This window comes from Strix uralensis, chromosome 9 (assembly GCF_047716275.1).
Source record: "Strix uralensis isolate ZFMK-TIS-50842 chromosome 9, bStrUra1, whole genome shotgun sequence".
NCBI classification, from domain to species: domain Eukaryota; kingdom Metazoa; phylum Chordata; class Aves; order Strigiformes; family Strigidae; genus Strix; species Strix uralensis.
Genome location: NC_133980.1, coordinates 2612114 through 2626506, shown reverse-complemented (window position 1 = coordinate 2626506; position 14393 = coordinate 2612114). Strand labels below are relative to the sequence as shown.

Here is a 14393-nt window from a genome sequence, read left to right as displayed (position 1 = left end):
AGGGCTGGGGGCTGTCTGAGGGGAGCTGAGGGGCCTCAAGTTTTAGGAAGTCTTGAGTTGTTGCAACACTAAGAAGGAAATAAGTGGGGGTTTCCACATAAATACCTGCATTTCTTCTGATATGTGTTATTATAATCGCACATCTGTCTCGAAGCACAGTCTCCCACCTCACATAGGCACCTCTCCTGGACGAGGGGGCTGTCAGACAGCCGGGTCCCGGGTCCCCTCAGACAGCCCCCAGCCCCCCCTCAAACCCTCCGGCTCCTCTCAAGACTCCCCCGGCCCCGCCGAGGCAGGTGGGAGGGATGAGGGGAAGGGGAGTAGCCGAAGAGCCAGGAGTTTCCCCGAGCGCTTCCCGACACTGACAGCGGGCGGAGGGAGGGAGGGCGGGAGGTAGCGGGCTGGGCCCCCCGCTATTAGTACCGGCCCTCGGCGGAGCCCGCCTCAGTGCGGAGCCACCCCGGTCGCTCGTCGCCTCTCAGCACCATGCAGGGGCTCAGCGCCGCGCCGCCCGCCGCCTTCCTCCTCCTCCTCCTCAGCGCGCTGCTGTCGCCGGCGGCCGCGGCGCCGGGCGCGGAGCGGGAGCTGAACCCCAGCGGCCGTTTGGCCGCGGGGGCGGCGCGGGTGGCACTGCACTACCTCAACTTCCAGGCGGGCTCCCCCGGGGCGCTGAAGGAGCTGGGGCAGGTCCGCAAGGCCACGCTGAAGGTAGGGGGAAGCCGGCGGGGCAGGACGGGGAGGGGAAGCGGGGTGGCTGCGGCTCCGGAGGAGCGCACCGCTGGTGAGGGGTGAAACTCCCCAGCCGCGGTCTTTAAAACGACGCTGAGAAAAGTACAGTCTACAATAATTATTATAATAAAATAATAATTATTATAATAAAAGAGTGGGGCAGCGGTGCGGGGCTGAGCCGCCCTGACGTTAGGGCGGCCCCGCGCTGGGCGCCGGGCACCTTCCCGCCTCCCTCAGGGAGCTGCTGTCCCGCTGCCCCTTCCCTCAGGGAATTCGGGGCACCCACGTCCCCTCAGAGAGCTGCTGTCCAGCCGCCTCTTCCCTCAGGGAGCTCAGGGCACCCAGTTCCCCTCAGGGAGCTGCTGTCCCACCCCCCCTTCCCTCAGGGAATTCGGGGCACCCGGGTCCCCTCAGGGAGCCGTTGTCCTGCCACCCCTTCCCTCAGGCACCTGGGTCCCCTCAGGGAGCTGCTGTCCCGCCGCCCCTTCCCTCAGGGGGCTCGGGGCACTCAGGTCCCCTCAGAAGGCAGTGGGGATCCACCTCGAAAAGTCATGATTTAAACAGCACCCAAATCCAAGCCCAGTGCCCCGTAGGGTGGTTGAGGTTGCTCTGAGTGCCCTGTCCTGCAATCAAAAGCAGCATAGCGCAGATGAGAGAAAGAGGGAACCGAGGCACATGGCAGGCACGTGATGGAAAGAAAAGAGTTTGATAGGGAAACATTTTTAGCAGAATCGCTTCTGGAGCGACCATCTACTTTGTGTGAGTAGGGACAGAAAGGACTTTGGCTTTCTACCTCTGGAGACCAAGAGTTTCAACTAAAAGGCAGTGCAGCTCCCATCAGAAAACCTGCCTTTCTCTTCCAGAAAAACATGTCAAATTGAGGTGACAGAAAGAGGTGGGAGTCCTAGATAGGAGCAGCTACAGGGGCAGAGCTTCCACATCACCAAGAGCTTGTCAAGGATGCTCAGAGCAATGCCCAGGGTAGGCCCAGTGTACCTACATCCTGTGCCCCAACGAGCAGGGCCACTGCCCATGAGCACCGTGCCGTGCAGCCCTTCTCTTCCTCTGGCCATGGGTTTGGGTTTTTTTTTTTTACAGCTTACTCAGTTTCTGAAAGTAAGAAAACAGGCAAAAATTTTGGGGGAACATTTGTCCAAGGCTGTAGATCCTGGAAGGAAAGCACTACCTTCCTGGAGAGCTGAGGAGGGTCTAAGCTATCGCAGTGGATGAGATTTAAAAACCAGCCCTCTCATCTGGTCTTTCTCTCCAGGCTAGTGCTGGGCAGCTCCCAAAAGCGAGGGCTGGTGGTTTTGGATTCCCAGTCTGAAGTCCCAAATGCATGACTGGATTCTGGCTCTGGCATCTGAAAAGGAGATATTAACTTTTCTCCTTCAGCATCTGCACGGCTTGTTCACCCTCACTCCTAAAATTGAGAATAAGATGGTGTAGTGTAAAATTTTCCCTTTCAAGAAAGAAGTTCCAAGCCAGCCTAAAGTGGCTTAGGATGGATTGTTGCAGTCCTTAGAGCACTGAACTTGAGCCTCGATCTTTCACATACATCCCAGCTGACTGTGGTTCCAAAACAATTTCAAGTCTGCGTTGCACACAATATTTACCAGGCCAGTATAATTTCCAGTTAAATTTGACAGAACACAAACTACTGCCTAACCATTCCGAATTTGAGTATTACTTTGTGTAACACAAGGCTGAAAGATGGCATCGGTCATGCTGCCTGTTTGGGAAGGTAAGCACGATGTCCTGCTCTAGATTTATCTGAGACCATACCCTTTAGGTTATCTCACTTATCATCATCATTCCCAACACAACAGTACACATATAGTGTGACAGGTGCTGCTCACGGATGTGCTAGTCGGGCATTTCATTCTTCCTGTGAAATTGCTGCAGACACCCATGACAAAAATTGGTATTTGATACTTCTCTCGAAACCTGCAAGTGCTCCTTCTGTATTTACTGGGCACTTTATTGGGTAGTGCACATACATATATATTTACATATACAAATGCCTGTGCCTCTTTTAAAGCACAGCAGTGTGGCCTCTGGGAGCAGCGTGTGCTACTGGAAGCTACTGGTCTAGTAGAGACATATCAGAAGTACAGGGTTGGTGCAGATCCTCTTTCCAACCCCAGTGTAACTGACTAGTTGTGAGGTAGTTCTGGTTGCGGGGAGGGAAAGGGATTTTTTCTACCCACTATCAGCCACCTGCCTTTTAATATAGGAAAGAAAAAAATTGGTTCATTATAGAGAAGTGAAATGCTTCATTATTTCCTCACAGTACTCAATGCTGTAGGAGCACACTGTAACCACTTTCTGCACTTTATTTCCCCTTTTTCTTTGCACACTCTGTGAAAACAAGAGGAGAAATGTACTAGACGTGGTGACTTCCTTCTTTCCTGTCCTCCACTGTGAAAAATGAAAAGAATTTCCTGGAAGGAATGTGCTATATTATGTGAATGCAAGAGACAGAAATGTTGGGGGCTTTGGGGTTTTTTTGTTTGCTTGTTTTTTAATTTTTTTTTTAAGAAGGCTAGTTTCCTATTGGTTAGTATATTACTGGATCTAGTAAAAATAGGATAATTTTATCATGGAATTTAATCAAGAGCACTGTATTTTAAAACTAACATTATTAGCCCACTAGCCAATGAAACTGTGGTAATCAGAAACAGGACTGGAGACAGTCACCGGTACAGTAACTCTTAAATGTGAAGGATTTTTCAAGTTCAGGTAAAATGAGACTTCAGTGCTTTTCTCTCCCAGCAACAAACAGCAGGGATACACCAAACATGTAATAATTCCTACCTTGCCATTGGCTGCAGTTTTCTTTTTGTTGTCCCTTCTCATTCATGTGGGTTTTTTCTTAAGTGAGTATCTTCTAGGAGACAGCAGCATGCATCTTATGGAATTGTTGACAGCTGCACTTTAAAATACATTTTTGAGAAGCATTAGTGTGTGCCAGCTGAAGATCCTAGAATTCAAGAGAGAAACTTTCACAGCACTGACGTAGCAGTCTTCCATACCGAGCTGTCCTGGAAATCCTAACTAAGCAGTGAACCAGGAGAAGTGTAAAGGTAAAGCTAGGTAATCTCTTGACTAAACTGCAACATTTGCTTAAATTGGGCTACAAAATACAATTTTACAAATGGATGTTTCACTTCACAAGCTCACCGTGACAGAAAACAGTGCAATACCAGAGCTATGGTCCTAATATTAGAAGTCAATTAAAAGATTTCTACTTATTTCCAAGAGCCAGGACCCCATGTTAGGGTGGGAAAGGTAAAATCAGTGGCAGGGTAGGTAAATTGTCTAGGGCAAGCTAGAGAGGTCGAGAAAATACCCATCTCTGCTGGTTTTTCCCTCCCACCTGGCGCAGCCCGAGGGCTCACCCACGTCTCCAGCACGGAAGCCCCAGGCCACCTGGGTTGTCTTGCAGGGACTGTGGCAGGGCTGCGAGGGGGGAATCCCACCAAACACCTCTTGTACTCCTCTCCAGCAGTGCCAACATCTCCGTGCTCAGCGATCGGGTCAGCGCGCTGGTCCAGAGACCGCAAACTGGTCCTGGAGAAGAAATGCTGGTGGGAGAACACACAGAAACCTGAGCAAGGGGTGAGAGAGGGATTGTGCGTTTCCGTGCCAGTGAGGAGTCTGAGCAGTGTAAACCAATTGCAAAACCACCTCCTTTGGGACCTGGAATGAAACTACTCTTAAACAGCTCTTCTGGCCTTTATAGTATTAAAACTCTGTCATGAAAGTTGCATTGATTTTGAGCCCGGAAATAAAACAATCCCATGACCCAGATATTCAGTGGAAAAATGAATTACTCACTTGTTTTCTTCTCTTTTGGACACTTCTATCTTTGGCTGCTTATCAGCCCGCCATCACTGTGTGACGTCAAATACTCCTGAGCTCTTCTTTAACTCACACTCTGCGATGGCTTATAGTGATGCACTTTGGGATGGCAGTGGAAAGTAACAGTGAAAATAAATGTTTTTCTTAGAAACTAGAAATACTTTTGTAAAAGTTAAAATTGTTTCATGCCAAACGTACCTTCTCCCTCTCCCCGGTAAGGTCAGAGCAGCCCTCTGGTAGACATACCCAGACTAGTATGTGTTTTAGCTGTGCAGCACCACTCAGAAGTGTTCTAGGCGAGTGGTACTGCTGTGGGGGAGTTGTTGCAAATGAAGAGACAATATCCACTTCAAAACCCACATCAGCACAGAATTATGTATTTAAAGCAAGTATGTACCAGGTCATTTGTCAGGAAGCTTTCCTACAGCCCTTCTATTGAGAGGAATCAGAAGCTGAATAATTAGTTTATAAAAAGTTCCAACCGATTTTGTTTCCTTCATTAGTGCTTGGTATCAAGGAAATGCAGTGAAACTGCTGAGATGTTTTGTCAGAATCTGATTACTATTCTCAAAGTTATCACAGCTCTAAAAATGATTTTTTTCTTTAGCACAACAGGTGACACCAATGCAAGAAAAATAATATTGGAAGAATAGTTGAATATATTTTAAATGACCCAATGTGCTGGACAGAAAAGATCCAGCTTAACTCCAAAAAAGCTTCTGTTACTAAGACCCTGATGTGATGGGGCGTGTGCAGCCAGGCTGCTGCGCTCTGCCCCTCGAGGAGAAGGTTCAGCAGGAAACCCCCTCCGCTGTCACCAGCCAACTCAGAGCCGAGTCTCTCCTGCTTCAGGAGCGGTGTAGTCCTGCCCACTCTTGCAGGTTCTCTCATCTGTGGTACTGACGCCAGGAAAAGGAATAAGCCTAGGTCAGTGCGCTTAAAAAATACCCTTACTTGATCAAATGAAGAATGTGAGAAGCAACAGTGATAACACCTCTTGGGTAGCTTTACAATAATTAGAAACTTAAGACTTAACTGCAGTGATTATCACGAGAGATTAGACTCTTCTTTCAGCACAAGTTACTGATTCTTTTGTAAACCTGCATTCCAGAAAGCTAGTTTTTACCATTTTGCTATGCTAAGAGTGTCTGCTCATGTCATAATCTCTATCATTTTGAGGACAAGGTTTTAGCCAATACACAAAATGGGGACAGGAGAGGTGGGAATGAGGAAGCAGAGAAGAGATGATAAAGGTCTGACCTCATCATTTCTCCCTTTCCTCCATCCCCTTCGTGGTTGATCTGGGTCCAGCTCCAGACTTGCCTGATTGTAAAGCTTCAAGAGGGGCTTTTATAAAAGTAGAACAAGTGACTAAACTGATTTCTGCTCTTATCTGCAGCATGTAACCCTGTGTACATACTAAATGCAGGTGCAGGGCTGATGGCCTTGCCCTGGGAGGGAAACTTTGCTGACATTACGCTATTAATAGCTTCCTGAAAGAAAGTGTGATGGGAACACAAAGGCCCAGGTTTAGATAAATAAAACATGCATGTTTGCTTTGGGTTCTAATCTTCAAAATTATGCAAATAGCCAGAATTCTCCTCCTGTTTATCTGAAGAGTATTGATTTAAAAAACAAGTAAGACTGACAAATCAATGCTGTTGCTGGAATACAGTAATTTGACTTATGTACACTTTAGAAGGCAGCTTGTTCTCCAGTAAAATACAATTTCTACACACTACATCACACGTGCCGCGCAAAGACAGCCTGTGTAACTATATATCCTCCACTAGCAGCAGACAGAAGCAAGAAGAGGCTTGAGAAGGGAGAATGCCTCTTGTTAAACCAGGTTTAAAAAGAGGTTTATGACAAGGGAGAATGCCCCTTATTAAACCATTAAATATGCAAAAGGAATAAACTTTCAGGCATGGAAGTGACCTGGCTTGTATATCAGAAAGCTTGTCTGATAAATCACAGTTTAGCATACAGAAAGACTTATTTTCTTGCATTTATTTTTGACTGATTTCAGCAAAGGAAAGGCTTGGAAACATACCAAACAGTTAAATGACACATAATGTCATTGTACAAGGAATTAGTTGAATAAAGTTTTCTACACTGTTTGTTACTCAGACTCCCCAAGTCAAACATATAGACATTTCAAAAATTAATGTAAAAGTTGGTAGGAAAGTAAGAGACTGACTAATGAAGTAAAGAGCAGATAATGCAGATATTTTTTACTAGGCTCTGCTCTTACACTTTTGAATGAGACATTGATCTTGTTTCAGGATAATCAGTATTTTTCATGGCCAACGTTAAAAGCTAATTTCTGTTCTGGCATGCTTGGGGCCAGGACAGTCTGTCATATCCCGCACCAGAAATACAATTTGTTAACTAAACCATTTCTGTCAGAAACAGGAAAAAAAACCCAAACAACAACAACAAAAAAAAAACAAATCCAAGAAAATAACGTATTTCAAAGGTGTACATTTCTAAGGCTTTTCTGATGTTTTGGGCTACAAGAGGTACTTCTGGGCTACTGGCTGCCTCCCATCAGCAAGGAGTATTCTTTAATTTTTCCTTAACAATCATCATCTTGGTTAGTTGATTGGGCAACTTAATGACTGGTATTTTCAGGGCAAAACAGAGCAGGCAGATCAGAATCCTGCTCTGACATGTTGTGTAGCAAAATTAAGTCTTTTTCCAGTCACAGCAGAAAAAAAACTACAAAGGTTAGCATCCCTAAGATTAAATTAGCCTGTGTAATTCCTGTTCAGTTGTGAATCAGTCAGCAAGAGTTGATTCATTTATCTATTCAAGGGCACTCTGATAACCTGTGCAAAAAATACCTCCTTGGAAGCTGAACACTGCCTTGTAGTTTTATTATTTTTAAAGTTACTCAGTATCAATCTGTCCTGTGAAGGACTTTGAGCTGCGTTTTTCTTCTTGCATATCTCTGTGAGGAAAGGCTTTAAAACAGCCCTTAATTTAAGGCTTATTTATTGCTGGTGTGAAGACCCTTTGTGTCTGCTGCTAGGATCATCTCATCTGACCGATTTCCTGACGCAGCAAGGCCACGAGGTAGCCATTTCCTGCCGTTTTCCCCCTCAGCGCTCATGGCCACACCTCGGCGAGTTACAGTACGTAAGGATGCAGTGACACTGACAGCTGAACCCTTCTCTCTTCCAGAGCATCCCCGACTCCGGTCACAAGTACTACCTGCAGTTCACAACCGAAGACTACAAGAACGGGGTGAGTTGATGGTTCTCCACATTCCAACACTGTGTTAAATGAACCTCAACATCTCCAAAATGGGAGATGTTTTAGTGCTGTCGCAAATGGAGCTTTCACAATGGTGAAATATGCTTCTACCTGCTTTCTACGGGGCACGGGTTGCTCCTAGGGTCACCCACAGAACCACAGAATCATCTCGGTTGGAAAAGCCCTTGAAGATTCTCCAGTCCAACCATGAACCTCACCCTGACCGTTCCCAACTCCACCAGATCCCTCAGCGCTGGGTCAACCCGACTCTTCAACCCCTCCAGGGATGGGGACTCCCCCCCTGCCCTGGGCAGCCCATTCCAACGCCCAACAACCCCTTCTGCAAAGAAATACTTCCTAAGAGCCAGTCTGACCCTGCCCTGGCACAGCTTGAGGCCATTCCCTCTTGTCCTGTCGCTTGTTCCTTGGTTCAAGAGACTCATCCCCCCTCTCTGCACCCTCTTTTCAGGGAGTTGTAGAGGGCCATGAGGTCTCCCCTCAGCCTCCTCTTCTCCAGACTAAACCCCCCCAGTTCCCTCAGCCGCTCCCCATCAGACCTGTGCTCCAGACCCTGCACCAGCTCCGTTGCCCTTCTCTGGACACACTCGAGTCATTCAATGGCCTTTTTGGAGTGAGGGGCCCAAAACTGAACCCAGTCATTGAGGGGTGGCCTCACCAGTGCCGAGCACAGGGGTAAGATCCCTTCCCTGTCCCTGCTGGCCACACTATTGCTGATACAAGCCAGGATACCATTGGCCTTCTTGGCCACCTGGGCACACTGCTGGCTCATTATCAATCAACACTCCCAGGTCCCTCTCTGACTGGCAGCTCTCCAGCCACTCCTCCCCAAGCCTGTAGCCCTGCTGGGGGTTGTTGTGGCCCAAGTGCAGCACCCGGCATTTGGCCTTAGTGAAACTCCTACAGTTGGCCTCAGCCCATCGCTCCAGCCTGTCCAGATCTCTCTGCAGAGCCTCCCTACCCTCGAGCAGATCAAAACTCCCACCCAGCTGGGTGTTGTCTGCAAACTGACTGAGGGTGCACTCGATCCCCTCGTTTAGATCCTCAATAAAGATGTTAAACAGGAGTGGCCCCAAAACCCGGCCCTAGGGGACACCACTCATGACCGGCCACCAATCAGATTTAACTCCATTCACCACAACTCTTTGGGCCCAGCCATCCAACCATTTTTTTACTCAGCGAAGTGTGTGCCCATCCAAGCCACGAGCAGCCAGTTTCGCCAGGAGAATGCTCTGGGAAACGGTGTCAAAGGCCTTACTAGAGCCAAGTCACCCGAGTATCTCCTCCACCAGTCCTCTGCTGTGCTGGGGCTCAGCACACCAGCGCTCCCCACTTTGCTCAGCGCCTGAAGAGGTGGCCTTGTTTCACCTCAGGCAACCAAGCACCCCAGTGAAACTCTGCAGCAGGGCAAAGCCAGTGTCACAGTGTGGTCCTCATTATCCAGTCGGGGCTCCTGCTGTGTCCACACGCCAAAATGAGAATAAAGAGTTGACAGCTGCACGTTCTTTTTAATTATAAACCCCCTTCATTCTGTCAGACAGTTGTCATTAGCAATTTTACTGTAAGCATCTGCTTTTCCACTACATGCGCATTTTATGAAATTCAGATTATTTTCAGAATTTAATATGGAGCATTAGACTATTTTTGTTTCAAGGCTGACGTATCGTACCACAAAAGTCCCTGTTATCAATTAATGTTACTTCCTGAGAACTCTCAAACATATTTCCAAGATGACTTAGTGCATTTCTGCTGCACTTTAATTAAAAACTTCTGTTAAATCACTTTAGCCTTGTGGTTTTAACCTATTCACTTTTCTGGGAAAAAAATTATATCCTTCTAAAGACTTCCTTGACCCCTGTACAGCTTCATACAAAGCACCTCACTAAGACATATATGTACTCCACATGCATACTTCACCTGTTAATACCAAGAGCTTTTTTAAGAACATGTTGCTGGTAAATAAAATCTTGCTTAAAGATAACACTTTTAAATTCTACCTTTACAGGAAAATGCTGGGAGCTGCCTTGCTACAGTGCTGTATCGGAGGACAAAGTTTCCGCCTGTCGTCAACATCAAGTGCATGCATACCAAGGACCAGAAACAAATCCAGGAAGAGGACAACAGACTTTACCAAAAAATTAGGCACCAAACCAAACCAATCATTGGGAACAATATTCCAGGTATATTCCTCCAAATAATCAACTGTATTTCATTTTATCTTAAAGAGCCTGGGCGCTGTTAAGAACACAAGCAAATGTAGACACATTTTAAAAAGACACATGTATTTACAGTAGCACCCTAAACCATAGAGCTAACTATCCAAACAATTCCACCTCACCAGCGATTCTTGGGCAGAAAAAAAACCCTGCTGTGTTTAGCAACAACGGTGGTCAACACTATGTTGTGAAGGTGTTTGGGACTTAAAAACAAGCCTGTGCCATTTTATATTCAACTAAATGCAAAATGTCCTCAAGTAATAACAGCTCCCCTAACCCACACACCTCCCCCAGCGTGGGTGGAACTTCCCAGGGGATGACTAACAGAACTTTTCCATACTGGAAAGGGAGCGCTCCGGTCCCGCTTTTCCTCCCGGCCAGGTAGGGATGGCGGATGGCGGGTTTCTCACCTCCCAGGGGGACCCTGCGAATAGTCTCTCTTGGCAATTTCCGTTCTGTCACGCTTTCACGCTTGTACCGTGACTGCAGGTTTAGCATCATTCTCCTCCCCGTTCAAGACTAAGATGTCGGGGGGAACAGTCGCTCTGCCAGGCAAAAGCGCTCTGTGAATTATAATTTTTCTGCTGAACAGCCAGAATTAATCATATTTCTGTTACTCTCTTTCCCCCTTGCAGACAGCTACGGCCACATTGAACCTGCCCTGGAGCCAGCATGGGCTTTGGCTGTTGCTGGCAGCAGTTACATCATGTGGGAAAAGTCAACAGAGAGCCTGGGTTACTTCCTGGCACAAGTGAAGTCCGTGAAGCAGTGGGTAAGCGAAGTGGAAATTACACCTCTGTGTCACAGAACCTAACAGTTTACCAAGCAGCAGAGAGTAAACCAGCCGCCCACAGCTCCCGCTCTCTGCGGTGGGTGCGATTCTCCCCATCCCCTTGTGGGGCATCTCCACCTCTGGACAGGTATTTTATCCAGGGTTTGGTGGAAAAATGTTACTCATTTGGACAAAATGTGGTTTTCCTTTGCGCGAGTGGATCTGTTTGCTTCTGGGGGTTTAATCGGGAGATTTGAACGTAGGGTCCTGCAGTTCAAGTCGCTCCTCGTGCCCGTTGCCACATGCAGAGGCAGCGTCGGGTGGTGCCTGGCAGACGCTGGGGGAGCAGCTCTGGCACCACAGCAGCAGTTCCCAGAGCTCTGTTTCCCTCAGGCACCCAGGATTGGCAGACAGCATTCCCTTTGTGCTCCCTAGTTATTTCGAATGCCATTTTTCCAAAGGAGGGATTAATAGGCAGGTAAGATTCTCCAATTTATCTGAGGGTTAAACTCTCCTGTCAGAGGGCTGACGCAGAAAGTGCTCCCCATCCCAAACCTGCCTCGCTCCCTGCACGACCTAAACGCCGTCAAGTAAAGCAGAGTAGGCTCTAAACTTCAACAATGTAACTTGTGTTCGTGATCATTTTCTTCTCTTTGATCCATGCCCAGATAAGGAAAGATGATTTTATTGAGTTTGACTACACTGTCCTACTCCATGAAATTCCAACACAGGTAAGAAAGCACACGTGTGTTAGTATCTCCTTTCATCCCCAGAGAAACAGCATAAAGATCATAAAAGATGTGTATTTTTAAATCTCTTCTCCAGGAAATTATTTCATGTCACATGCGCCTCACTTGGCTCCCGGGTCACCCTCTGAAAGTGAAATACTTCTGTGCTTCGGAGAATCAGGGGCTCGAAGATGGATCGGGAATGGAATCTGGATCAGCTGCTGGGATTTTACATGGAAAAGGAGCAAATTTTTAAGAGAGATTGTCGGCTTTATGTATAAGTATTAAATGAGAAAATCCTTGTGTTAATAGACCTGGAGTTGTGATAATTTTTCTGTACAAGTCGAACAGTGAATTTGAATGCTTTCACTAGTCTGTTCTCTTGCAAAATTAATTCCTGTAATTTCTTAAATGGCAAGACTCACCTTCTGGAGTTCTACCTAAAAACTTTGCTACTACATATATACACAGATAAGCACACGCACGTTGATTTTATGTCACTAACTTAGAGTAACATTGTTTGTAAACAAAGTTAATATATTTGGATAAAAATCTTGAGAAAAGTATTAACCTGTCGCTCTATTTGTCTACTAACTTTTTCTCTATGTTTTGGGATGCATAGATGCTGGTTTTTAACTTACATCTCCAATAAAACAAGCACCATTACGCAGGGTCGAGGCTGCATTTTCTCTCATGTTGCTGCCGTCTGGCCCCAGCGCTTGTTCCAGCTTCGCCCCAGCGTTCATTAATTCCAGCTTCGTCCCTTTGTTAATTCCAGCTTTGCCCCAGCATTCATTCAACCCAGCTTCACAAGGCCCCACAGAAGCCGGTGACCGGCGTCACCATGGCCCTGTCCCGACGCCGTCCCTTGCAGTGTGAGCCGACATCAAAAGGAAGCTTCTTTTCTCCTATTTGTGAAGGTAACTCTGAAAATATTATCGATGGAAGGAAAACATGTTTTCTCGTCTCCCCACATCCGCCGCTGAACCCTGCAAGCAACTGGGGTGTCCAGGAACACCTTTTCCCCCCTTCACCCCAAATCCTCTGCTCGGTTCCCAGCAGACCCGCCGTCCCACCTTTGGTCCCTGAGATTGTGCCAAACTGGCCCCCGGCTGCCATTTTCTTGCCCATTAGAAGATTTCTACCAGGTGAATTAACCCCTTCCAGTGCGTGCACCTTCCTCAGGAAGCCAGGTGACGGTTCTGGGACAGCCCTGTCCTTGGGAACTCGCAGCACACCGTGCTCTCCCAGATCTGTAATCACTAACGATGATTGAAGAATTCACCACAAAGCTCTAACTGGGGGATATTTAGGCTGGGTGATTTGTTAACCCCCCAAATTCAGGCATTTTCCGCAAGTGTATTAGAGTCTGAAATACTTTTTCTGACTGAAGCTTTTGGTTGCAGCACAGAACAGGCATTACAATAAACTCAGTGAAGCAGCATTTCACATCCTCTTGGTGTTTTGTGCTGGTAAAAAAAGAAAATTCTCATCATCAAAGCATGAAATCAGAGCTTGTAACAGCAACATTTCTGTAAGAAACTGGTGACGAAAATATTTTTTTAGAATTGAACCAAGAAAATAGTATGGATTTTGCACTTTGGGGCTCTACTTTACCACTGTTTCGCTTCCTTACCTTGGTTTTGCCTCCGCTCTCCAGACTGGCAACAGGATCGGGCACTTCTGGCACATCAGAATGATTAATTGTGCTAATGAGCAACACAGACTCACATCCATTAAGAAACTGCACATTAACTTCTGGACAAGTAGCAAACCTGTTGGAATTCAAAGGCAAAATTTCCTCCAGCTTTGTTAGGGCCAAGACTTCAGTCAGTGGATCAGAACCTAAAATTGTACAGTTTTTACTCAAGCAGAATTCTTGGTGGCAGTTCAGACGGGTTCCCAGTGAATTCTTCACGCTGTAAAACCACGTGTGGAGCCCTTCTGTGAGACACGGGCAGAGAAGAGCAACAGTTCTCTCCCATCTTTGCTGCGAGGAAGAGTCCAACTGTGCCAGATATACCAGGAGCGCTGCCTAAAATCTGGTTAAAGAGAAAAAAAAAAGAAACAAAATCCAGGGTGCCCCAAAAACGAGGCTCTTACTAGTGCTTCTGTCCTCCTTCCACTGCCCCGCAGACCCCCTTCAGCCTCGCCCCCGCCAGCAGATTTTTTTAAGAAAATCTCCAAATGTCAGAGAACCTGCAGGGCTTTTCTTGAAACGAGTTCCAGCTGAGGATTTTCACAAAAACAAAGCTACAAATGTAAGGGAATTGAGAAGGATTTGGCCCAAAGCAACATCTTACTCACATGCAACCAATGCAACCAAGTTCGCAGTTACATACCCCTGACAAATCTCTAACACGGTACTTTTTTTTTTTTCCAAGGTTAAAATAAATAATTTTCAGTGTCTTTCTGTGAAGGCTGAGGAGCAGCAGCCCAGCCACTACAGCTCTGTCTGTGTCTGGTAAACATCAGGCGCAATCCCGTGCCAGGAATGTCGCTGGTTTTGAACTGGAACTTCATTCTCTGTTTACTGGAAGTCTGGACAAAATGCTGTTAGGCTGAGTCGGGCAGGAACAGAGAGCACACAAAATTCAGCGTGGATCTTCTGGTGGCAATTAAGAAAAAAAAAATGATGCTAATATCATCCCTTTCTCCCCTAACTATAATGCCCTTGTTATATCTGTTTTCTACGAGTGAGCAAGATCTTTTCAACCGATTCCCATCATCGGCAACACGCCCTCTGGACTGTGAGATTTGGGGAAAAGGCATTTTTTTGTTGGGTTTTCAAACAAAGAGCCACGAAAG

At 46.7% G+C, this 14393-nt stretch overlaps 1 protein-coding gene across 1 annotated transcript; it reads left to right on the top strand.

The window, feature by feature from the left end:
- The first annotated feature begins 438 nt into the window (after nucleotides 1–438).
- RARRES1 (retinoic acid receptor responder 1) lies at nucleotides 439–12151 on the top strand. Its single transcript, XM_074878418.1, has 6 exons — nucleotides 439–708; nucleotides 7780–7842; nucleotides 9875–10049; nucleotides 10721–10857; nucleotides 11526–11588; nucleotides 11683–12151. Exons 1-6 carry the CDS (start codon nucleotides 487–489, stop codon nucleotides 11839–11841), a joined length of 819 nt encoding a protein of 272 aa, XP_074734519.1. The 5' UTR covers nucleotides 439–486; the 3' UTR covers nucleotides 11842–12151.
- Nucleotides 12152–14393: the final 2242 nt, after the last annotated feature.

What these genes read in the sequence shown, in the direction of transcription:
- RARRES1 (XM_074878418.1), top strand. Translation starts at nt 487, where the DNA reads ATGCAGGGGCTCAGCGCCGCGCCGCCCGCCGCCTTCCTCCTCCTCCTC. An exon ending in CCGAAGACTACAAGAACGGG is followed by an intron (nt 7,843 to 9,874) that starts GTGAGTTGATGG and finishes CTACCTTTACAG; the next exon opens with GAAAATGCTGGGAGCTGCCT. An exon ending in TCCATGAAATTCCAACACAG is followed by an intron (nt 11,589 to 11,682) that starts GTAAGAAAGCAC and finishes TCTCTTCTCCAG; the next exon opens with GAAATTATTTCATGTCACAT.